This window comes from Temnothorax longispinosus, chromosome 11, assembly GCF_030848805.1.
Source record: "Temnothorax longispinosus isolate EJ_2023e chromosome 11, Tlon_JGU_v1, whole genome shotgun sequence".
In the NCBI taxonomy this organism is placed as follows: Eukaryota; Metazoa; Arthropoda; class Insecta; order Hymenoptera; family Formicidae; genus Temnothorax; species Temnothorax longispinosus.
In genome coordinates, this window is record NC_092368.1 from 4,539,317 (window position 1) to 4,566,348 (window position 27,032).

A 27,032-nucleotide genomic window follows, 5' to 3' on the forward strand; every position below is an offset into this window, starting at 1 on the left:
CTCTCAGGTTTCTCTTTGGTATTAGTTATTAATATCTCCATCAGACTCGTAGCAAATTTTATCAAATTAGCACATTATAAATACTATGCTTTATTAATGGACAATACCAAATTCGATGCGAAAAGAACGAATATCAACATCATTAGCCATCGGAAACACCAGGCACTAGGGAAGACATTGCGCATCTCTCTCTCTTATAGTGGTATAAATATCACAGTAAAAAAAACTGAGGAGTAAGTTTGGACAGAAGCTGAATGAAAAGATGGAAGACATTTTAATTGACAGAGCTGGAAAAATATTTACACATAAACAAAATAAAAAAAAGTCAATGGATTGTGAATCTGTGTATTGGAAATAAAAGTAAAAATCCTCAAGAATTATGCCTAAAGAAATTTTAATTCATATTAAGAACAAGAAAAATTATACGTATAAATTATAACTCGGTTGTAATGTTATTAATATCGAATATAAGTACAAAAGTATATTTGAAAATCATTATAATATAAACAGATTAAATTCAAACTTAAAAATATTTTAATTCTTAAATATATGTATAAATTTGTTAATAGGAGAAAACTAGACAATTGTTCGCGTCGTTTATACGTGTGATTTAGCGATTACATTTTGCTTAAAATACTTTCTATAGGTTTTTTGAATAACGTTTCATTCACGGCGGCGACTTCAGTCATTATACTTTTCTGCTCTTCAGATAGTGCTGTATTAACTTTTAAAAATGACAGCACAAGCTTTCCAAAGTTCTTATCTTTAGAATAATTAAGTGCCTTCTCTGAGAATAATTTGATAACTTTATCGGTCATGTTGTGGTCCAGTCTTATGGATAAAAAATTTTGCAATATAGATATGTGCCACAATTTCATCTCCTGGACACACGCAAGAAACTCTCTGCAAAAAACATTTAAAAAATCATTAAATCTACTTGTGATTTCCATAATTTCAATTTTTAGAATTGAACAAAATTGTATTCAAATATAAAATAATTAATTAAACTTAACTCTCAGTTTTTTTAGGTGAAATTAACCTGGACTATATCACATGATTGTGTGAAACTTACTCTAAGAGAATTGCTTTCCTTTCCTGGTCAAATGTGTTCACAATGGTGGTGACCAACGTTATGTCTTTCAACTCAGTATTGAGAATAGGAACAAATATAAATTGCTGAACCTCATCAGGAAATATTTTAATGCATTCAACAATAGCAGATGACAATAAACGAGATGGCTCCTCGAGTTCGACTATCTATGAACACAGTACGAACAATAATTAATGTGTGTATGAGGAAAAAGTATCTAGTAAAATCAGTAATATGCCATTGGTACCTTCGGTAGCAAGATATGCGTGCAAAATGTATTGATATACTTCATTTTCTGCTCGATAGTCATATCGCTCATCGACAGACACAGATTATAGATACCCTTGAGACTTAATTTCTCTCTCATCTCGTCCACTAGTGGGACAAGATCCTCATCGGATAAGCTTTCTAACTGAGCGAAGTCTAGCCTGCCGTTATTTCGTTCTAAATTTTCACAGGCGCACTCTAAAATATCACACTTTTGTGGTAATGCGACAGTAGCAGATTTCTCTGGTTCTGCTACTCTCTCGACTTGCGAAAAGTAAAACTGAGTAGATTGTAATGGTACTGATTGATCTGTGGCACACATTATTTGGGACTCGCTATTGTCCGTCGGCTCATCAGTATTGTCGCTATCTTCACTTTCTGAACATATTTCTTCTTTATTCTACATGAACAATGAACATTGAATAATGCATTCGCAATAATTACATTAAATTATCTGTATCTATATGTACGTAACTTGAAGTGGCCTAATATTAATGGTTTTTTGTTCCCATAATTATTTCATGTTTACAAGTACCAAGGAGAACACATGTCAGTTTAAAAGTTAAATAATATAAAACAATTATGCAAACTTTGTTTAGAGACTGTAATTTATAAGCAACACGTGCGATTCTAACCTGTCCAGCTATAATTTTCCACATCGGATTAGCCTGGGCGATATCATCTTTCAACGCTTCCCTGACAGATTCGAGTCTCGTCATGATTTCTTCCGATATTGTATACTTCTGGAAAAAGGCTTCCGAATCCGTATTTTCCCGCATCATCTTGCTCATGTTGCTCCGTCTCGCGCATGCCGTTCGCGTGTTTGACGTGTTTCGTTTCCATCAACATCAGTCAGTGACGTATCTACTGTCTCCTCGATGCAGTGGCGAATTTTTTTCACAGATATATATTTTCTTATTAAGGAATTTTTCTTGGATAAGAATTCAGAACAGGCCAAATGTTCAGAAATTAAGCAGCAATTAAAATAAAATGTACAAGTGTAATGCAATGCAAAGACAAGCAAAGACAGGCATTGGAATAGATGATATATCATTTATAATTATAAATATATATTTTTAAAGCAATAACGACTTCGAGATAATTAAATCTGTCGAAAACAGATTTTGCAAAGCATCTAACATTTGTCGGATAGAGAATGCTAACAGAAATATAATATATAATCTGCCAACAGAATGTAACACATTGACTGCAGAAATCGAGCACTGAGCTTTTTCGACTTCACTCCGATTAACTTAATCAACGATTAATTCATCTGACAGAATGGCTCACGACAAAACTTCTCGCTATTATTAGTCGCCCCTGATTTAATCTTTTTTTTTCTATGTCATATAATAAAAAATTAATAATTCCATCCAAAACAGTATGGTTTTGCTAATACAGATTACTCGATTATTGTTCAACAAGTCTGAAAGAAAACCAAACAACCAAGGCGACTGCACCTCCCCGGTCGGTCACGCGACTCGAGCAGAGTACACGGTTCGCTTCGTCATCAGCCGCGCGAGCCAGTCAGTCCAAGTCAGTCGTTGGTGATCAACGCGCGAGTTGAGTTGTGCGTCGTGGGGTTTTGTACATCAAAACGCGTTCGGCACACAGTAACAGCAGCAGATCTTCACCAAGCGCTTCCATGATCACGCCCGCGAGAAACGTCGATTTGCCAGAGCGCTCGACCTTTCTTGGTGGCAAGGTAAGCAAAAGTAGAAATCATTAGAAATGGACTTGTGCGGATTTCTCTGGTTAACGTAGAACTCCAAGTGCGGTTTGAAGGTCCTCGAGAAATTAGGATCCATTCCTAAAACATTTAAGACATTTGAAATATTTTTTATACCTCCTTTTATTCACTACCATGATGGCTATTGTAGACATTTGTGCGATAAGCGATAATGTGTATGTGTGTGTGTGTATATGTATATGCGAATTACTGACATTACTGTCTATATGTTAAACCTATGTGTTGAACGTATGTTAAATCGACTGACGCTGATGAATAATTACAACCACTTACAATCACAAGCTGCCATCGACACGATTATCGCTTCTTCGGACCTTCGATAGCTTCACAGAATTTTCCCGCGGAGAGAAATTTTCTTTGTTTCCATTGCACGGTAAGCGTTCTCCCTCGTGTGTCACATAGTGCACGATAATTCTAATACAGAAATTATTCATATGTATTTATGGTTCGTATGGTATGGTCGATTTGCATCGCAATGATAAAACGATAAAAACGATAAAACACGATAAACGATCGATAAGGTTCTGTGCTCGACGCAAATCAATTATTCCAGCGAATGTGACACCTGCATCGTTTATCAGACTTCAACAATGAGAGATAAATTATTCCGCAGAATTCTGGATGTAGCTTCGCTTCATTACTCGTTATTGAAAAAAAAGCGTGGCAAAGCAGATGCGTAACGAATAAATTATTACTCGTGCACGAAGCAACGTATATATATGGCTTTATTTATCATACCTGAAGCAAAATACTTTGAGAAAACCGTATTGGCCTTCCATCTTCTATCATGCATATTTCAACACGTTTTATATTTGGAATAGACTTGAGGTCTAGCTTCGTCTGCCTCTTCCTCGTCGCGGTTTCTCGCAGACATCATTTTTCTTATTCATAGTTGTATCACGTATTTAGCCTTAAAGTTTTACATTGACTCTTCGATTCTATGCGCGTATCTATGTTGTAGGCGTATTAAATTATTATTAGATTTCCTGCTAGCCTCAGGGCCTGAGTTCCAATCCACATTAACTGTATTTAGATTAGGATTTATTTATTCTATATTAATACGTTTATTCATTCTTCTCTCATGGACATATTAATTTATCCTGAAATAAGTTCACAATATTAATTATAATACAGACAGAAAAGTAGTATGATAATAATTAGTGTTAATTGTTAAAACCTACCTCTTAAAAAAGCTGAAAAAGCTGCTAGCCAAATATAACGTGGAATATGACGTTTATTCATTAGCATGTCAATGTTCAATCTTCAAGTCTTTAATCTTGAAAACAATTTTTGTTCTCGTTTGTTTCGCCTTGATCTTCTTTCTACTTTATGTACTATATCTTGCCATTAAAACGTCGTTTTATTGGTTTTATACTGAAATAAAGCATATATAATTCGTTTAGACGTGTAACACATTTATTTTTTTTATTTCCAAGTTGTGAAGCAGTTGATAAAAATAGAGACAGAAAATTTGACTGGTTATATGCTCGATATTAATATTTAATTTATTCTTCAATTTTTATTCTTTCTTTTCTTATACATTACAGTTATGTAGGGAATGACAATTAATCACTAGTTAAAATCGCTTGATTTAGATAATTGTTGACGCATTTAAGCTCTCGAAAAAATCCTGTCTCATTTGCAGCAAAAATTCCGTGCATCCACTTTGGAATGCACATTCTTTAACCTGACTCAGAATTGAAAATTATATACCAAGGCTACATTTCTATATTTAGTGATAATATTCAATCTAGTTTTTGTAATGATCAAAATTCCAATCTTCGAAAATTAGACTTTCCTTATTAAGCGAGACATATGAAATACTTATTTTTCATAATAAAACTAACGCTAACGAAAGGAAGTAAGATGACAGCTACTGAAATCAAACCGGCTCTATAATAATACACATTGTCTGGTAAACTTGGAAATGAAAATTTTTATTAATGACTTTGTTAATAGATGTTTCTAGGAACCGATTAGGCAAAGCTTCATAAATTATCTCGTTAGATTGAGTGATTATATAATGTCGCACGCGAGACACTTTGTTTTTGAAACTTTTACTGGTTTTACAGAAAATGCAGTTTAGATATCTACACGCTATCATAGTAGAAATATTTGTGGTGTAATGTATAAGTGTTCCATTTTAATACTGAATTTTTATTAATTTATTATTAATTAAAAAATTATTAATATATTAAAAGAGACTTATGATTAAATTCGTATTTTCCTCGCATAGCATGAGAAATAACGTTCTTAAATTGGAGTTTTCTTAGCTAAATTGTTGCATAATAGATTTACAACTAATACAATTATGTCAATATGATATACTGTGACTTGGTAATTATTATTAGGTGGATGTTAATGATGATATACATAATAGGATGTTACCTAATGTTTTGTTTGCAGATTCCTCAATTTATAATTAGATATCTGAACTTGATTGGGAAATAATTTGCATTTATGTATATAAGAATTGAAGATTTAGCGATTTTTGTACCGATCAATATCTAAAACTTGTGAAAGTCGTCAGTTTTAAGCTTTATGGTTTTAACACATTTGATTAGATTCCTCTTTGAGTTATATCCTCGTTTAATCGCTGTCGACTAGCAACTCCCAAAGAGGAACTTAGTTTTACTCTTAAATAAACGCTGGTTTATTTTACATTAACACCAATAATTTGATCTTCCACGATCTGCCTGCACGATTAATGAAGATCTAGAGAAGTAGCTGTATCTAAAATTACAAAAAACTAAGGTATAAGAGAGTCGCTATTTTTTCTATACTTTAAAATACCTGCGCTGAAACTGAGTTTTACCCTGTAATAGTTAAGGGTCAGTATACACGTATTTACATAATGATAATAAATAATAAATAAATCTTTGACTCGAGATAAGTAGCACATTTGTTGTGAGTACGTTGAGTTGTTGTGAATTTGCTACGTCGAATTATGAGTTAGTCATAAGATTAGAAATAGCCAAATAGATAGAATACACATTCATTTCATTCGACCCAGTCGATCTTGATAAACTCTCTAAAGTACACAAATAATTATGATATAAACTATTGTATAAGAGCCGCGTCAAGTATTACGTCAAGTAATAGATTTGTATCGTGAAGATTGGTCACGTAGATAGCTATACTATTCAGTAAAGTCACAAAGTTCGATATTCCGTACCAGCGCACTAAAAATTTAGATTATAAACGAAATATACAAACAGAATTCGCAAAACTACAGAATTCACAAAATTAATACGGAAATCCCGTATAATATTGTGTCATAATAATTTTAATATGAAATATTACCGGTATAAGCTAAAGGTTTTGTCCTCCGTTCTGCGTTTGTCTGTCGCGTGTATTATCAAATTCATTAGCATCGCCACGTCGGGAACTGGTTTTGCCGCTGGAAAACCCAGACGGCAAGGCCGTTTTGTACGTACGTCTCGTTTGAACGATGCACGACGTTATCACTGAACCGTGCAAACACATTTTTGCGGCGCTCGTCGATGACACGACAGGATTCGTATAAAGCAGTTTCGTCAAGAGAAATCTATTTCTGTCCGATAAAAACCACATAATGAATCACAATAATATCACTTAAAATCGTCGGTCATATAATTATACAATGAGTGCTAAATAAAACCGATTGTACTCTTTCGCAATATCTATTGGATTTAAATTGCTAATACCGCTAAATCATTATCTCAGAGGTTTATTTAAAAAATGTGTTAATATATAATTAAATCGCTTTTTTGCTTTGACAAAATTATGAATATTATAAATATATATATGTTGGTTCTCTCTTAAAATAACAACATAGTTGAAATTCCGTATTTTAAGCTAATATTTATTTGCATACGATTAAGATAAAGACTTTTTTTTAAATTAATGGTTTTAAAACTATTTTGGTCATTAGCATCGTTGTAAAATTTATAAATTTAGACACTCAGATTAATCAACTGCATATGATTTATTCATTAATTTGTATACTTGAACATTTGTGTGCCTTTAAGGTGATCCTAAAGCCGCGATCCTAACCGGTTTTTTTCAGTTTTTTTCTTAGCACTAATCTTTTAATTGGCTTTATAGAAATGCAAAATTCTTGTCTAGAATTAAAGTACGCATCAAAATCTAGGTCATGGTGGTCGAATTTATATGTGGTGGTCGTCACGTATAACAAAAAATATTAATTTTTTTTTGTTTTTGATATAAATTCGACCACCATGACCTAGATTTTGATGCGTACTTTAATTCTAGACAAGAATTTTGCATTTCTATAAAGCCAATTAAAAGATTAGTGCTAAGAAAAAAACTGAAAAAAACCGGCTAAGATCACAGCTTTAGGATCACCTTAAGTTGAACGTGTTTTATTTGGCGTTTTGGATCTATCACAACTGTTTATTTATTATATAACACGTTAATGGACACTCGATTGTCCGACGAGTACCTAAGCTGCCTATCGTAAGTGTCAATGGCACTCAACACATTCTCTTTTAGCGTTTTTATCTTTATTATAATTATCACTATATGTACACACATCCGGCTTAATGGAAAATGCAATAATGACAGCTGCTTGTACAAATTAAAAATACAAATAGCATGTTAACTAACTGCTACACAGAACGAAATGTTAGGAAATTAAATTACTTACTTAATCTATCTACGACTCGGATAGTTCGCGTCATATTCTAATCACTTTTCATTAAACAAATGTGCAGCGTTAGATTTAATTTCACACGCTGTGTTTTTCCGTGATGAGCAATCGATTTTACTCATTTTTCACGAACGTCCAGTTGACGTTTGTGTCTACTGAAAATGCGTCTACTGACGGGCTGCAAGAACTTAGCAGATAACCCACGATAATGTAAATTACGCGGAACCTGTTACATAATTCTTATGTTTGAGTTACTTTGCCTAAAATTCGTGAAGGCGCGATTAATTTTGTCGGCAGTTATCAAGGTACGAGTATGCTTACCGAGAGCTTAAACTGATAAATACGAATTTTACGATCACGCGAAGTTAAAAGGAGAAGACATGCCGAGAAATATCTTATCGGATCATTTTTTTACAAACTGCGCGCCTCACGAGATATTCGGAAGATTATTTGACTTAATTAATTGACTTAATGCCTGCGCGTTTATTACTTGCAAACATTGCGCTTCTTGCGTAATTAGTCGTCGACAAGTCGATTGCTCTCGCACGGAGCCACGGAGTCATTGTTTTCTTCAAGACATTATTCGTGTAAATCCAGCAGTGCAGTGTATTCGGTTATTCTTCTGTAACTGCATTGTGGAGACCAAAGTACATGGCGAAAGACAGCAACTGACCTTTGGTTGATTTGTTTAATTACGCATCTCGAGTGATTCACATGTTTAATGAAATAGATAGGTTGTTGCAATCACAGATTACGAACAGATTACGAAGTTTCATCAATCGAACTCGTGAAGATTTTCTCCCGGATCAATTTTCAAGTATTTTTCTTTCTTACTACTTTCACTACTAGCACTACATAATAACGTCATCCACTTTCCTGTTTATCATTCCGGCGTAAAATTTGTGAAATGCAATTTAAAGATACACTGCATGTGGGTCACGGTTGATAACGAGAAGAAGTATCGCATATGTTCGTAACAGAATATAAAAGACAACAATAATAGTCGAACATACAAAATTGTTTTCTCTCTTATTAATTAAAACAGAAAACATGTTTCTGCACAAAATTAAAGTGTCGTATAATAGTACACAGATAATAGTAAAAGGGGAATCCTCTCTCCCTCTCTCTTTCTCTATTTTACATTACGATTACAAGTTATAAGTCATGTATAAAAGTATAGAGAAAATAATAATTAATGAATCCACGAATTAATTATTATTAAAAAAATTAAAAAAATTATACAAATATTTTTATTTCCCTTTTCCTAATTAAAAATTTCACTGCTCTATTATTTACCGACATATTCAACCGACATAATATTTAGCAATATAGCTTATTATAAGAATTAAATATCATAGATTGTAACAGTGTGACAGGATTTATGACAAATAAATTAATTTGTCCAATAAGTATGAGATTATACACGATCGTGCAAGATATACGATCAAACAAAGGGAAAAACGCCGTAATCGGTCAGGACTGGATCTTGCTTGTCGTAAAAAGTCACTCAAGAATTAATATATTATTCGGACAAGCAAGATCCAGTCCTAACCGATTACGGCGTTTTTTCCTTTATTTGATTAATTTAGCCAGTTATTATCAATTTTATCAGAATCGATTGGAATATCTGAATTCAAAAGAATAAGTAATACATGTGTGTAATTGCAAATGTTTTCATTCGCGATATGTCTGCGATTAAAAATCTTTAACAAATATATAAATATACGCAGAATCGCGTTATCACAATATCGCGACATAAATAACACAATTCCGGGAAGACGTACGTCGCCAACGAGAACAAATTTATTCTTGACGATGAAAGTACATACAGAGTACTTCGTAAGCCTTTCAAAATTTGGGAGTGTATCTGATAAATTCCGGAACGATTAAAATGTTATTGGACGCGATACTCTTTCGTAGCGTTTTTAACAGATAGGCACTTGAAAACTTAATTAGTACTTTATGTATAGCAAAGACTGAAATTGATTACTAAATTAATTTATTAATTAAATGTTATTACTAAATGTTATTATTCATATTGAGGTCTAATTGTAAGTTCGAATAGCCCTCACTTTCCAAAATTAAATTTGCGATGTTGAACAATGAGAATATCATCTTTCACTACGTATCATAGAAGATATGCTTTAGGATAAAATGCCATCATAAAATATTTTTTTATTTGTACTTTTTTTTACTCCGCTTTTGATCCGCTCGAGACGCAAGACGAGATATATGTTGAATCGAAGTGTTCCGAAACGAATCAAAATTCAAAAATAAAATCCATCATCGAATTGACAAGAATATATTCATACGAGTGATGAGCAGAATTGTATCGGTTGTTTGTCAAAAGTGGCGAGAGGAGTGCGATCAACTGATAGCCAGATAACACTTTGGTAGTTTACACGCTGGATATTTACACAACGGTATTTAAAAACTCTTTGAGCAAGGCATGTAGGGAACTACCGCGCGGGGGTCAACGTAATCTCGGACTTTTTTTTTTCACGGTCAGAAACACGAACGAAGAAAATGTTATAATTTCTAGCAATTTTTTTTTTTATCACAAGAAGAATCGCCTCGGATGACCGGGATGACTCATTGTCAGATAAATCTTACTAAACGCGAACGCGAAACCCAATGTGTTGGCGGGAATTATCTGTAATACTGTTATATTAATTAATATAAAAAAGGCGAAGCAAAACACAGGAATTACTAATATTCAAATTGCGTAACGTGTTATTTTTTTGTAGAGCTTGAGAAAATCTACAAAATAAATGCTGAAACGTCTATCGTATGAATCATGAGATAATTTTTTTTTACTTCGTAATATTTCGGAAATATATTAATGGGTAATTATAAAATTTAAATTTGACTGTTACACAATTGCGCAATGTTTAAATGTTGCATACGGAAATTACAGCTTCATACAAGTTTCTATTTTGATAGCATTCTAAATTTTTAATCGAACGCGCGCGCAAAATACGCACTTATATACATTCAATTACAGTACAATATTACACAATAGCGTTTCAATTTCATATCGCTGATTTTCTTCAGAGAGTGGAATTTGTTCTCAAAGAATATTGTGCAATCAAGTAATGCATATTTGTGTACGTCAGACAACAGCACCGGAAACACGTGGATATAAGTGGATCGTTAATTTCAGAATCGGATATAATTACGGTAATGGCACGTCTGTGCTGGGAACACGAAAAAAGATCTATTCATTCACGATACGAAGTATGGAGTTAATTTTTAACCAATATTATTTCAATCTTCCTTTTATTGTTCCTATGATTGATTAATAAAGATAGTCCAGAATATATACTATCAAATTAAAGAACTATTAAAATTAAATTAAAAAAAAAAATACGTAGAAAAAGAAATAATAAATGATTTTCATAAAAGGCTGCGCGTGGACTTGATACTTTCGCGAAACGTTTTTCCACGCTCTTTCGCATCTCTGTTTCATACTTTTCATTATGACAATGCGGAAGTGCGAGCGTAATAAAAGCGTATCTCTAAGGAAAATGTTGCGCCTGGTTACTGGCTCTATTTTATGTGAGGAGTGTTATTTGTTTTGACGTTAGTCACGGCATGGGCATTGAGAAATATTGCGCTAGCACGTGCGCGAAGCTTGAATGACATTTAAGACGCATGATTTATACTGTGTGTCTAAATGTCATGCATTTTTTTTCTGATCGCAGACAATGTAAATTGAATTAAGAAAAATACATAACGCGGCTCTTTTTTTATTTAATATCCATACATCTGGAAATTTTCATTAAGACGCATTAGACGTCGTAGTATACACGCTTATACTTTGTTTTTATTTAAAAAGATTCCAGAAAGAATATCCTTAAAGTATCTTAATATTAACATATTATTTGCAGGCACATCGAGCATTTAAGAAAATGCCGATCCTATCCAAATTATCGCGCCGGCTTCATAGTAAGTTGACGACGGACGCGATACCGGATCCACCGCGGACCGAGAGCCACGTGCCTAATCTTTCAACGACTCCGGATGAGGAATTGACGAAAACGGAGTCGAAGTCGATGCCTGCCACGCCGCAAAAGGAGCAGGTCGTTGTCGATGACACGTTGTCGACACAAAGGCAAAAATCGGTGCCGAACGACGCGAGGCCAACGACATCCACCGATTTTAGCACAAAATCATCAGAAGACCTCGGCGACACGAGGTCGACGAGCGAATCGAAGGAATATAAACGATCAACGAAGACGAAGAAATATCGTAAGTTGTAATAAGTAACGTTATCGTAACTGTAAAGAGCGGTAATTTTCAACACAAAGTATCGTCAGGAATTTTTCGTATACGAGTACTTTTTTTACTGCGCTCCATAACTTTTATTTAAAACATTTTTCTTACTACGCGTTATTTCAAAGTTTATTACTGTGGATTTATGACAACCGAAGAAGACATACGAATATTTTCAAGCGTGAAATATATTTGCTTCTTTATATAGAAATGGACAAATAACACAGATGATACTAAAAAATTAAAAAGTGATATTTATATGCAATTTTTGAAAATTTCTCAATATAATCCTGTCATGATTTTGCAACTAAACTTAGTTCTCTAAACGGAGATAATCCTCATTATATAAAGATCCTCATAATAGAAAGAAGATGTGATGCCCTTAAAGAGATTACGTAATGCTACGTAGATATTTCGACAAGTTGACATATGACATTTACAATTTACTCAGCGGAATGATTTGGAAGACTAAGAAGTGAAGTCATGCTGCACAGACGCCAGAATTTTACTAAAATCGAACCGAAGTAAACGAAATGAAAATATCCCGCTCCACATATCCTAATTGTAAATATTTCTACGTCTGAGACACGTTATCACGATGAAACTCGAGGAATCCCAGGTTGCGCATAAATTTCTATTTGCAGATTTCGGCTGTTGCGTATTTTGGTACTTGATATGTGAAAAACCGTAATATAAATTATTCCGTTCACGAACAAATACTTCTGATCTTTTAATCGATATCTGTGGTTTCACGTGCAACGAAATGGAAGATTCGTCCTCGAACCGACGATCCAAGAATTCTTATCGCGAAATTTTTTACGAGACTTTTTATTATCGCTGGAAGAATCATAATGACGTAGTACAATAGCTGCTGAAATTTTACATACCGTGCAAATCTCCCTTCAAATCTTGCTTCAAATTTCTCGCTTATTCGTTGCGATACGACATACACGATAGTTACAATATTGAATGCGACAAATATGGGGTTATAAATTCGCGACATTTTCTTAATAATTCTATGAAACCAATTTTCAGCGAAAGGCACAAATATTGTCATAACCAATTCTAATGGAGTGAACATCACGAACGTCAAGAGTTACACATGCCAAGTGAATCAGTACTCGGCGAATGATGCGGCGCAGTCTGAGACAGCTTCGAAGACCAAGTTACGGCCGATGCCCGAGGATGTGCAGGAGTTAAGTACGTGCAAAGAGGAACTCGGGTTGGACGATATGCTCATTATTAAGATACACGTTGGGCACGGATGGCGGGATATCGCGAGGAAACTCTTGTACTTGGACGGGCAGATCGATCAATTCGAGGAGAATTTCAGGCATATTGGTGTCGATGAGGTGATTATCGAATTCTAAGAATTAAATATTTCAAATAAATAATCCCGGATTATTCATATCATCAATCGTCGCGATTATCAGTCTGTAATCTTGTTTGAACAAGAAGATATTTGAAATTCAATCGATACAAGATCGATTGCTATTAATAAAATATTAAGTATTATTCATGTAGTTAAATATTTCATGAGAAATTTACAAATTTACTTTTTGTAAATATATACTAATAACGAGCGATTTATCCCCATTTTTATCTATGTACAATGATTTTAGATAATCTATCAGCTATTGCTTGATTGGAAGCAAGCCAACACACGGGATGCTCAACTCGGCACGTTAGTTAGCATACTGTGGGATTGCCAGGAGTACGACTGCGTTGAGCAATTAGCTGAAGCTCGTAAGAACTCATCTTAGGCGCGGCACGTAAAAATCTCTATTTAACATTTGTACATACGTTTATGTGAGCGATTGTGATTTTTTGAATTCGAGATAGCATTGTTTTTATACATATTTTAGTATATTTTAGCGCATAGTTTATAGACACACGGTATAGAACGGTGCGCACCGTTCCGATTGCGAAGGTCGTTTACATTCGTCTAACATGTCGGAATCGGTCGAAAGAATATTGTTGACTGGACTAATTCGCATTCAGCGTTCGATTTGGCATTGTACGGAATCGCAACGAGCCTGCGTTTCAAGCAGGCACATGATCTGGTTAATAATAATAATAATAATACGAGGACATTATGAACGAATCTAGCGTCGCTTTGCGCGATACACACATTTACACATAATATTATAATGTGTATTGTGAGTATGTGTATATACAAATATACATTTTTTTATATTTATCTCTAATCCATTTTGTAAAATCTAGCAGGAATAAACATGCAATTCTCCAAATAGTATGTATTTCATTGAGTCATACAAATCCATATACATTCAAGACATACGCATTTACACATTTGAATCTAGCGTTATCTAAAACCGAAGTGTATGCATGTGCATACAACCGAGTCCTGTAATAAATATATTTTCTTTTCACTATTTAAATTAATGCACTTGTATATCTGTCTTCTCTTTTTCTCTCCTATCCTTATATTTTTAGATTTTCTTACAGAAATTAACATATATTTCGTAAGTTTTTATAACTTTCTTTTTCAAATATCTTACAAAAAACAGTTTTATAAAAAAACTAAAAGTTTTGGATATATTCAATATTCCAATATAATCACGCTCGCACTTTTTTAACGGATTTTTTGATAAATAAATTCATTATTCTTCACGCGATATCTTGCATAGATATTCATATTCCCTAATCGTTTGATAATAATGTTATTTTGTACTCATTGGTAAAAAATTTAATTATATCTAAGACGTTACAAAGGATTTATTTAAAACACACGAAATATTATTTAAAATAATTAACTTAAAATAATTATTTAAAATAGTTAATTTTAAATAATTAACAAAATATGTATTGAGTCAGATAAAGCTCTCGTGAATAATTTATAATGCATTAATTTTGTAATTTGAATGCTAGTAGAATGTAAAATTAATGCTTTAATGTGAAATAATCGACTAATTATGTATTGCATAATACATAATTACAGATTATATTATAAATTTGAAATAAAAAAAAAACTATATGTAATAAAAGTTGTAAATGCGGCCGGTGGAATTAAAATAATACAATAAACAAAGTTGTATGTAATAATTAATCAGTGTAAATGCACGATACGTTACACACGAAATATTATTTAAAATAATTAACTTAAAATAATTATTTAAAATAGTTAATTTTAAATAATTAACAAAATATGTATTGAGTCAGATAAAGCTCTCGTGAATAATTTATAATGCATTAATTTTGTAATTTGAATGCTAGTAGAATGTAAAATTAATGCTTTAATGTGAAATAATCGACTAATTATGTATTGCATAATACATAATTACAGATTATAATATAAATTTGAAATAAAAAAAAAACTATATGTAATAAAAGTTGTAAATGCGGCCGGTGGAATTAAAATAATACAATAAACAAAGTTGTATGTAATAATTAATCAGTGTAAATGCACGATACGTTTGCGTAAATTATATTTAAATTAATCCTTACTTTTGTTTTTTTTTTATTCTACGATTTAATCTGAGATAGCTTTAATTTCGGGTAGCACACGATTTGTCGATACAGTAATCATTGTATTATTTATATCGCGATCGTCTATTACCTTGCTGAAGATTTCATTTTTACATTTATCGAATTCCTCCACCATTTCATGGAGCTCTCGATCACCGTTTAGGGTTATAACCGGTGATGGCACCGGCTTTAGAGTTTGATGATAGAGCCAGTCGTCATGGATCTGATGGATTTGCTTAAGATACTTCAACGAAATGGCGTTCTCTTCTTTTCGACCTCGTTGTTTCATTCTCTCATATACGATCTCAGGTGTCGTCCTCAAGTATACTATTTAGCAATATAAATAAAAAATGAGATAAATAGATATACCTTCAATTGCAATAATTTCGCACAAAATTCATAAATCATATATACCTATCAAGTCGGTTTCTATATTGGCACTTTTCAAACACCAATCATACCAGTCCTCTAAAATAGTAACTTCAACATCACGCAGTACATTTTTGCGTTTTAAATTTTCGACGAAGCACATTGCGCTGTAAACGGACCTTTCCATAATTTTGTACGGCGAGGATGTCTTACAGGTGTGCAATTGGAGCATAGTCAATTGTACATAAGATTGGAACAAGAAGGCATAACGAGATGGTTCGCTGTACATTAATTCCTGAAATGTATTTATATTTGTGTAATATCCATTAACGTAGATATATACAATAATGAACACAGTAATATTAAATATACATATTTTATATAAGATATTAATTTCATTTTTCTTGCAAATGCTGTTATACAGTTTACTTGATATACAAAAATTCGAGATATTTTTAATAAAAACAAAATAAAATGCACATTAATATTTTAAATAATAATATTTAATATGTTAAATAATCACTTGACATAAATTTTTTCATCATTATTGCAGTGAAGTCTTTGTAAATAAGTAACAAAGATATTAAATATTTATATTGGATTGTCTCTTAAGTTTTAACAAAAATATTTTCTGACCTACCAGCAGATTCGTCCCAGACACGTCACGCCAAAGCTCGACCGGCTCTTCTAATACAGTAACATTGTCAAATTTCTTGAAGTGACTTAGAAACGTTGTTTTACCACTTCCTATGTTGCCCTCCACGCATACGGTGAAGGGACGTCTGTAGAGTTTACCAATAGAGCCAGACATTTTGATGAAGGCTTCAAGAGCTGCTTTACCTGAAAAGACAATGCGTTTGACTTTCTCTAACACTGAAGACATACTGAGGATCTTAGCAAGAAATATATATGACGTATATATTTCTTGCCGAGTAAACAGTAACAGTATATTTTAAATAAAGATAAATTGCTTTCTCGGAATTAACTCACTATCAGGATAGAAGATACCTAAACATAATATATCTTAACTAAAGCAATAAGACAAAATAATAAAATGACAAAAGGGTATTATATATCCTCAAAAAATATCAATCATCTGTTATCACACATTCATTGGAACTCTCTACTAGTAAAGCTTTCCATTTACACATCTAAATTTTCAGTTTAGTGCTTTAATTTAGCAAAACATTTTTGTATATGTGTCGTACACATCAGATTCATGAACCTGCAGGTAATATTACTAATAACAATATAACAAATCTTATTTTTTAGGTTTTTCGTTTATTATGACATTACGAATCTATCAGTTGCTAAAAGTATAGTTCGCAACACTTTCTAATCCTTAAAACATTAAAAATAAATTAAATATCAAAGGCTCAGACAATTAATAAATCAACTAAAGAAAGTAAGGAGTATAGAGCCACAACTGGGCGTTAACGTTGAAAACTTGTATTTACTGCCACCGCTTGGAAACCAATTACTTTGATTGGGATAACGCCTGAAAGATAAGGAACCTTCCTATTAAAAAAGAATAATATTTGAGATGATACATATTAAGCGACAATCGTTCCGGTTTTATATTTTAGTTAATTTTTAACCCTTGACATTATCAATTTTACACTGAAGATGGTCTGATAACAGAAACGTATGTATATAGTTTTGATTTTATCATAAAAATACACAAGTTTTCAACATTAACACCCAGTTGCAGCTTCATACTCCTTACTTTCTTCAGTCAAAATAAATTCTTTATATTATTATATCTTCATATTAAGTCTTTATATCCAATTCTTCTATTTATTCCCTTGGAACAAATACAAACTTATTGAATTCGGATCACAGATGTGCTTCAACCATGTACACAAGATGTTTAAGAGTCGTATGTGTCTGTGCTATGAAATATCTAATTAAAACACAATTTTTTGAAATAAACATTATTATTATTATAGCCAGAGAGTCGAAAGTGTTCGCACAGCATAAGCAAAGCAATAAATGCAGCAACAATAAAATTGCCTTCGTTATTTAACACAGAAAACTTAAAATACATATTTCCGATTATTTCGAGGAAAAAATAAACGGAACATCTCATGTAGCAGCACGATAGAATAATTGGCAGCGATTGATCAGACAATTGAGCAGTTCCACGTCGATTCTCAATCAACAATTGCACGCAACATTTTGTCACTCACCGACCGGTTGTGTCACGCGGGTGTTTACTCGCTTGTGTTATTCGAAACCAGCTGACGTCCTAAAATCAACGTGGATCAAATAACGGTTCTCCTTACGAAAGTGCAGTTCCGAAAGTCGTCGATTCCCTGCGATTGTCCTCCTCCGACACGGCAAATGTCGGTAATGACACGCACGAAAACGAACACACACAATGAACCGGAGACCGGCGCGCGCGAAACTTTCCCGCCAAAATAACGGCGAGCGCCATCTCGAGCAGGCGGGCTCGCCTGTCGCCATCCGCTTGATCCGCTCGGCGCTCGGCTGCATCTTCTTTCTCATCCCCTCTCCCTCCCTTCGCCAATAAAAAGAGCTCAAACGCGCGCTTTTGTCACGGAGGAAACGCCGAGTTGGGTCAGCTGAGCACCCAGCTGACCCAGCTCCAAATCTACAGAGATGCGAACTGATCAATAAATAAAAAAAAAAAAAAAGACAAAATAAATTGTTAATAGATATGTAAAGACTCTGTAAAATAAATTGTTACTAAGATTTAGAATTGCAACGACGCCAATGACATTACGCGAAGTTGTGAATTTCTAGGAAGAATCTCACGAATTTCTACACACGCTGATTATTATTAACGTGCGCTAATGACTGTCAAAATCGTTAACGTTGTTGCCTCGAGTGCACGCTTAGCTAGGTACGTCACTGGCGCCGGCATGTTTTGCACCTGCTGGGTTAATTATCGAATAACGAAATGAGTTCGACGGCGTGGCACAGCGCAGCGATCTGTCCGATTACTCCGATTCTGTCAATTGCCCGGCGATCCTGGCATCCTTCCGCTAATGATTAATTAACTTCGCTATCGTCATCTTGCATCCAGCGACCAAGCCGCATCGCTAACGCGTCATTGTCGCGGTAGGAACCAGTAGGAACAGAGCATCGTCGCGATAACCGATGACGCGTTATCAGCGTACATCGTACTCACCGGCGGAAGCCATCGTTGCGATCTGCCGGCTGCGAATTAGGAACGTGAGGGACTCCTTGTTTTCACGGGGAACTCGACCTCGGTGGCTTCTGCCGCTTCCACGTTCCTGCCATTTGAGCCATTTCCGATGCAACTGGCATCAGTGGCATGGCATTCCGAGATTTCCGAGCGTGCGCGTGAACACGTGGGTGGCTACACGTGACGGCGTGTCTTGTTCAGTCTTGTTGCTGAACGACGCCAAGTAATATCGATCCACTCGGAGGAGATGCGTTCACCGACGGCCGATCGGCGAGAGATCGCCGTCGTCGACGACGTTACCACTGAAGACAATGGCATAGGTCCCTCGTGCACCGACGCCCTCTCAGCTGAAATAAGGAATTATTACGATTAATTAAAAAGAATCGCGGGCGGTAAAATGGGATAAATAAAATTAGGCGGCAAACGAGGAATTTCGCATAAACGTATGAACGGAGGCAACTGTATAAGATTATGGAATGTAAAATAAACGAGATGGATTGAAATATTTTTATCATTACTATTTATATATACTGTACAGTGCGCAAAAAATATTTTTTCTTTAAAAAAAGAGACTATTAATTGTAAGATTTTCGGTAAATAACTGAAAAACTTTGGCTTTAATTTGACATTCTAATTTAAATATTATGTTAAGAAATTAGGGATGTTATTGAAAAGTATTTTAACCCTTAAATGCCACCCGGGGTCCAGCGGACCCCAGACCCTTTACAATGATATATTTTCAAATGTTCCCCCCAAAAATGGAGCTCATGCTCTCATTGATGATAGTTGAGTGATTGACCTACCCGGTTGTACATACTACACTTAGCAGTACTCAGTTTACTTAATTTTTTATACTATGTTGAAATTGAAATTTTAACAATATAAGCATTTTATTCTCTTTTCTAAGCCTTGAACAACATTGAAAATAATTTTCATAACTTAAAATATCAAAAAATCAATGAGTAAGGAGACATTTTTCATGCTGGGGTCTTTTAGACCCCATGTGTCATTTACGAGATTCTTGAGAAGTGTGGCATTTAAGGGTTAACGATAAAAAAATGAAGAAATAATTTCAACAAAGAAGATAAATAGTTAGAGACCTTTATCTCTAACTTTACATTTTACTTAGATATTATACTAAAGGATTAGGATTAGGAATTAGTCATTAGAAAAAATATTTTAATGGAGAAAAAAATGGTTAAAGAACTTCACCTTCAATTTTACTTTTTAATTCAATACTATACTAAAAGATTAGAAATTATCAGTGAGATATATTTTAACCATGAAATAAATGAAGAAATATTTTATTAAAGAAGAAGATAAACAGTTGAAGAACTTTATCTTCAATTTCACTTTTTAATTAGATTATTAGATTATAGTAAGAAATTAGGAATTAGTTATTAAGAAGTAATATCTTAATGATGAAGTAAAACTTAAAACTCAGAACAGTTATAAGCTTTGTAATAAAAGATGCCTGGGTTTTTATGAACTTCAAAAAAAGATCATCACGAGAGTGTTAATATCTTCGTCTTCATATTTTCAAGGATACTCGTCAAACTAACGACTTTAACGAGAACGTCACCGCGCCTTTGTTCGCATTTCAGTGATCTCTACGCGCCTTTACACATCAGCACATATGGTCGACTATAATTTCCGTCAAAGTGCGCCGCCTCATGAACGAAAAGTGGCACAAACGCGGCCCGTTTTTGATTTATAATATCGAGAGCGGTCCTAGTTACAGCTGGAAGCGTGTATCCGGGACCGCGAAGAGGTATCTGGGACGAGAGTGTGTGCGACTAGCTTGCCATAAAGAATTCCTGGCTTTGAAAGTGGCCGCGACGCAAAACTTATATCTGCTAGATGACTTTTATTAGAACCCTTCCGTGCCCTTCGCTCGGAGAACAGGATTTAACGAAATCTCCAACGTTACAATATATTATACCTAGAATTTTATTATAAGAGGCAATAAAAATAAATACAAATGGGATTATCTTTCTGCGAGTTATATCAAAAGATCTTGGCTTATTATTAAAATTTTCATGGTTTTGAATGGCCACGACGGAAAAATTTGCATTTTCCAAACGACTCTCATTAAAACTTTCTCATGTGCTTCAGCCAGAAAATGAAATTCAACGATGCGTTTAATATCAAAACATTGTATCTGAAATTGGAGCAACTGTAATGAATAAGAATAGAAAGTTATTTGTGAATTATTGTAAAAAATTCTTGGCTTTGAAAAGTGACTAACGTAAAAGACTTATATTTACTAAATGACGTTAAAATTCGTTTGCTCACGCCAATAGTAAGCTCAGTCTACCGATGTGTTGAATTTTTTAGAAATATAACTAAAAATGCAATAAAAAGAAATAAAAAAAGAATAAGCCTAGAAAAATTATTGGAGAAAATATTCTTCGGGTTCGAAAGCAATCGACGCAAATTTTTAAGTGGACCAAATTACATTCGTTGAACTTGCTCTTGCTAAAAGCAAAAAAGATTTCACTTGATGATACATGATATACAACATGTGCGGAGAATTATTCGAATAAAAAGAAGCTTCAAGTGTGATACAATGTTTTTTAGTAGGATTATTCTTCTGTATTCGTATATACGCTCAAAACGTCATAGATCTATATTTACTATGTAACCAGCGAGAATAATTTTCGGTTGAGATAAATACGACGAGAAATTGGCTCGAGCGTAGCTTAAATCGTGTCTTAAATCACCGAACCTACGTGCCTGGAGATATTTGAATTTCCATCGAGTTCCGGACGTTTCCATGCGGTTTGCGACACGGACTGTCCGACGTCTATTTTGAAAATCCCGGAGTATATTTATAAACTTACCTTTACCGGCGCGAAAACAGCATGGCCTTTGCGTAAATCGAATCGCTGTCGAGCTTGCTGTCGGTCATTTCAGCGTTAGAAGGTGTCCAATTGATTGCACTTATCGCGGTCTACTTATGTGCGCTTTAATTAATTATTTTCTACGACTATTGTTTGCTACGAAAAATTCAAAAGATGATTCAATACCAAATTTTTCAATCAAATTTCGATATTTGCTGAATTTAACGCTTAAAACTTTGTATTACAGATTATTATTATACATATATAAATATATTGCAGTTTCTCTCACAGATATAGTCAACTGTTCTGCTCTCGCGGAGACGCCGCAAATTCTTAACTCTTGGCTTTTATCCATCCCCATCGGTCATCGTCGACAAATGTGAATTTCTCCCTATTTTTAATGGCTCTGTTTTTCCCTAAATAATTAATATATTCCTTTTTTGATTACATTTATTTTATTCTAGAGATATAAAACGCCAGAATGACTTGTTGATCTTATTTGAGTTATTATTTATGCGTTAGATATCTACGAGCTTCTTGATAAAATGCCTGGTGTCTCTCCTCAAGGACCGACGGCGGATTATTCATCTCGTGCAACGGCCTTTACATTCATGCGGCCCTGCGGGGACGAGCCGAACGGTCAGCCAAGGGGTTCTCGGGATAATCTCAGAAAAGCGGGATAAATTACCAGACGGTCGGTAGACTGATCCGTTTACTCGTTTATATTTGGATGACGATGCCTACTCTGCCATCGTCGCGGCCTCGCGCAAATTGTATCAGTGTGTCATTCCGTGTCGCAGTTTTATGCAATTTCACTGACGTCGCGGCTGTTCGCCTCGATCCAAGTCGGACCAAGTGGAAAGTGGAAAATCCAAGCGAAGCGAATCCGACGGCTCGTTCTCTCCTCGTGTCGCGACGGAAAAGTCACGATAAAAGGAAACACGTATCCTTCCGAAGCAGCGTTCCGTAGAAAGCGTTCCACATGTATTTTCATTCATCCGAAGTTTCCTCAGTGTGTCTGCGTAAAGTTTTACAACAAAATATCACTTCCAATGAATTACCTTTAAAATTTCTTTTGGATTCATTTTACGCAAGCTATACACGTAATCGATCGCAGAACTGAATTGCCATACGTGATATTTGTGCGATCGCGATTTATCATCCGGTCGAGCGATGCCTTTGGGAACCGCGGTATACATCTGTCAAATCTTTTTCGTTCCCTTTTTTTTCCGTAGAACGCAGTACGAGATATTCGGCGACGACCGAGTCTTCGCCGAGCGAGAGCTTCTCCCGCGCGCGTTTCCCATGACAGAATGGTGGACGGATTCGTGCCACGTGATACTGTGTTTTGACTGATACTTGCTTGCCAGCGGAATCTCGTCGCAAGGAAAAACGAAACCAGAGAGCCGCGGGAGGGTGGAGAAAGCGAGGGAGGGGACCACCTCATCGCGACTTGCTCCCGTGGGACGAAACGCACAAATGCTCCTCACTGTCCTTCCCTGTCACACGAAACATCATTGTGAAAAAGAACGTCTCGGAAAACACCCTTTAGCTTTTTCTTATTGAGCATGGTTTCGTATAGAGTAGAGCGAAGGTTCTAATTATTAACATTCACACACTGTGATGTCAACTCTCACGACTTTTTACGATAGGCAAATCAGAATTGTTGCGTATACCGTGTTTTTATAAAATATATCTTAAATCCTTTAAGATTTTGGTATTTTTTAAATTTGTAAAGTTTTATATTTAAATATATATTTTATTACAATTTATATAGAATGAAAGAAAAGAGGGGGATGTTCCCACGTTGACGTCTCAGATTTAATTCTAAGAGAATTTTATTTTAATATAATTAATTTTTTCTAATTTCGGAATTAACTAATACGCACTTGGTAAATATGGCGATTAAAAAATGTGAGATTAAGTTCGTAACTAAAATTGCAACAATCTACGTCCCTTTTTTTAGCGTGACTTAATAGGGTGCTTCCCGTTGTATATGCAGGCCGCAATGCGTTTGAGCACGTTTGCCCTTTAACCCTTGCCAATTTGTAAGTGACCTTAAGTTTCAATTATGTGAGATCGTTTTGTGTTACGGGTTAGAAAGCGTTCTTCACGACTCGCCCGGACGCGGCGGACGAGAACAAACAATTTATATCGCGCTACACCCGCTTTTAATTCCCGGGATTCCACTTAGACGGCCGATTTTACACTACCAGTCAATAAAACTGTCGACTAATTGTTGGCGAGCGCCATGCTCATTACTGGCGTCTCGGATTTCAAAAGAAAAAATCCTCCTCGCATTATCGAGAGTGTGCAGGTCGTCGAGGTCCAGTCCCAAAACACGTGTCGATCTATATATAGCCCGTTAAAACACGCGCACCCTTCAGATCTTTACATTTGAGTTCGACAATGGCACTGTATCGCAATGCCGTGGCGTATAGACATTTCTCTGTTGTATAATATCAGAAAAAATCAATTAAATTCCACAGAAAGTAGTGTATTTTAATTGATGATTTGAATCACCAAGAAATCGATGATGATGTTATCTGGATCTAATAGAGAACCAGAGATTAAACTGATAAAAGAGGAATCCATGGTAGTCTCATATAATTCCTATAAAATTTAAGTTCGATTCGATATTGTGATAAGCATGCTTGGGAATTCGCCTGTTTGCTTTCAAAAGTATAACACGATTTGCCTCGCTAATAAGTAACATATATATTCCAATACATAAAAGAGTATAATAGAAAAGTATTATTAGGTGTTAAGTGAGTTGATGTAGCTCCATGCAGGTATCTCGGTACTTTGATCCCTATTTTATTGGAAATTCAACATCAGATGTTTCGTACCCGATGTCCAACGTCCGCTAAGCGACTTACGGCGTTTGCAGCGTGTGTCGACGGAAATAGCGTTACGGCGCGCACGACCAAACAGCGTGCAAAGGGAAGAAGATAGAGAGCAACGCGGAGAGAAGCGTCATGCATGAAGGAGAGAAGAACTCGCAAAGTTCTGTCCGCAAGAAGACGAAAGGAGAGAGAAAGAGAGAGAGGCATGGCGAAATGGACGCGGCGAGCACGACGAGGAACGAATTACCGAAACGAAACCGAGGGGGAGGAAAGCGTGTGAGAGAAGTTTCGAGGACGAGGAATAGGCAGAACGGCGGAGAGTAGACGGGCAAAGCGAGGACGAAAAGGAGGAGACGAAAAAGGAATAGAGAAGAGGCGTAGAAGATTCTTCCTTTTCTAACGGGACAGGTGCACGCCTCTATTTTGGCGATGCCGGCCGGCGAACGTTCGGTCCAATCTCGTAGAGCGAAATCGCGACATTCCGCCGCACGGCTCCTCCGCAAGCGAGCTTCTCCTGGTCTCTTCCGATCCCTCTTTACGCGCGCTTGCGACATCTTCGCGGCGTGTCGCCATGCAACGATGTCTTCCGATTTTCTACCCTTCTCCACTTGCACGAAAATTGCATAATACACCAATTTACGGCTCCTCGTCGATGTCGTTTCTGATGGCTTTCAATAATTCTCTTACGCAATTTTATATACCCTAATTCAAAACTTATCTTCTAAAAGCTTTTTTCGTAGAAGTAAATATAGTAAATTAATTAATTTTATGGAGCAAAAGTAGACGCCGTTCTATCATATTTCAACATTTCTAGCGAAAACAACATAAAAGAGCGCTATTTCTGTGTCAAATTTTGGAGGAGAGATAAAAGTTCTCAAAATATCACGAGTCCGAGGAGTTAGGAAAATCTTGTAATGTGACTTCAAAGCACTCGTCTAAGTGAACTTCTCAAAGGCACTGATGTCATAATAACACTATACAGTATTACGTAATGTAATTATCAATCAGGTCTACTCTATTCTTATATCGTGTTGTAATTTTTTTTCAAGGTTAGATATACATTGTACAAAATGAAAATGCTAATTTATAAATACATGGTTTTACTAACTGTACTTTTTACGGATATTTTTCTGCGTATAAGATATATCGTTTCATTTTTATGTCATTTTTATAAAATTGCTATATTAATTATAGGCCGGCGGAGGATTGGCGGAGGATCGGTGGATAAATTAGTATATAATAAGAACACATTCATGAACAAGCCACACAATGATTGTGAGTTCTCGTTCTGTAGCCGAATAAAATCACCATTTCAAAATTTAAATATAGCGCATCGTGTGATTTAATTTTCTTCATGTTTCATACGAAATAACAGCTCTCAACAGAGTTGAGTGTAAAAACGTTGTAACTTACATCCGACTAACGCGCGTTTCACATAAGTTTTCACGATGGTTAAAATTAAAAAGTTGTTTCGCCACTCTGCCGCGGCTTCTTCCATTTCGTTTGTTTCTCCCGTGCGTCGATGGTAGATACCTCTATATCTTTCTCGGCCCGTTCGCGCGTCGGGTTAAAAGCATGCGGTCGACACAGAGAGGAAAAAGAAAAGATCGCTTTATGCCTCCGTATACGCGGATGGAACGGCGAAAGGAACGGCCGCGAAAACTCGAAGAATTCGGGAATGCTGGATTCTCGGCGCCAGAAAACGCGAAACGACGCGTCTCCCATCGGCGCGGCGTCCTTCGTTCCCTGCGACGCCGGTCGTCTGTGTGGTGTGTTCCGCTGCTTTATTTTTCGGTTGCTATTTTCTAGTCGCTTTAACGCGTCGCATTATTCTTGCGCGCGCCGAACGTGCCGCGCGATCCGCGGTCGAAATACCAACACAGGTGTATGTCGAACGCAGAAGAATTCCGTCCTAATTAAGGCGGCGGAAAGCAGCTTTGCGATCTATGGAATGACAGTAATATCTCTTTATCGAATCAATAAAATTTGTCATTCAAAAAATCGACTATTCTTTTACGACACGATATTTCTTTGTTGTTCCGCAAAAAAAAGAGAGTACGATACTTCTTTAACAAAGTCTCTGAATACGTATCGTTTAATCTTTTTCCTCTGCTGTAGTTGCCTTGATCTAGCCGCTTTCTCGTTCTCATTAATTTCGTGCCACGGATGACCGAGGTCCGAGGGAAAAGGACCCCACGCCGCTAAGTGCGAACGAAAAATGTTAGGCGCCAACGGGAAATGTGACGGAATCGGGACACGTGCGTGTGGCTACACACGCGT

At 35.4% G+C, this 27,032-nt stretch overlaps 3 protein-coding genes across 4 annotated transcripts; 1 reads left to right on the forward strand and 2 right to left on the reverse strand.

Annotated features, from left to right (window-relative positions):
- Positions 1–377: 377 nt before the first annotated feature.
- On the reverse strand, positions 378–2,856 carry LOC139821542 (uncharacterized). Its single transcript, XM_071792652.1, has 4 exons — positions 1,993–2,856; positions 1,338–1,757; positions 1,073–1,257; positions 378–903 (listed from the first exon to the last, which is right to left on the reverse strand). Exons 1-4 carry the CDS (start codon positions 2,146–2,148, stop codon positions 618–620), a joined length of 1,047 nt encoding a protein of 348 aa, XP_071648753.1. The 5' UTR covers positions 2,149–2,856; the 3' UTR covers positions 378–617.
- Positions 2,857–2,927: 71 nt separating this feature from the next.
- Imd (immune deficiency) lies at positions 2,928–14,285 on the forward strand. Its single transcript, XM_071792653.1, has 4 exons — positions 2,928–3,062; positions 11,649–12,009; positions 13,069–13,385; positions 13,656–14,285. The coding sequence occupies exons 1-4, from the start codon at positions 3,003–3,005 to the stop codon at positions 13,794–13,796; spliced, it is 879 nt and encodes a 292-aa protein (XP_071648754.1). The 5' UTR covers positions 2,928–3,002; the 3' UTR covers positions 13,797–14,285.
- Positions 14,277–19,243, reverse strand: Dnk (deoxynucleoside kinase). 2 transcript variants are annotated; one of them, XM_071792655.1, is made up of 4 exons: positions 19,046–19,243; positions 16,532–16,731; positions 15,937–16,186; positions 14,277–15,849 (listed from the first exon to the last, which is right to left on the reverse strand). In XM_071792655.1, the coding sequence occupies exons 1-4, from the start codon at positions 19,056–19,058 to the stop codon at positions 15,527–15,529; spliced, it is 786 nt and encodes a 261-aa protein (XP_071648756.1). In that variant the 5' UTR covers positions 19,059–19,243; the 3' UTR covers positions 14,277–15,526. The 2 variants fall into 2 exon arrangements, with proteins under 2 accessions (XP_071648756.1, XP_071648757.1); XM_071792656.1 differs by lacking the exon at positions 19,046–19,243 and adding an exon at positions 18,081–19,022.
- Positions 19,244–27,032: the final 7,789 nt, after the last annotated feature.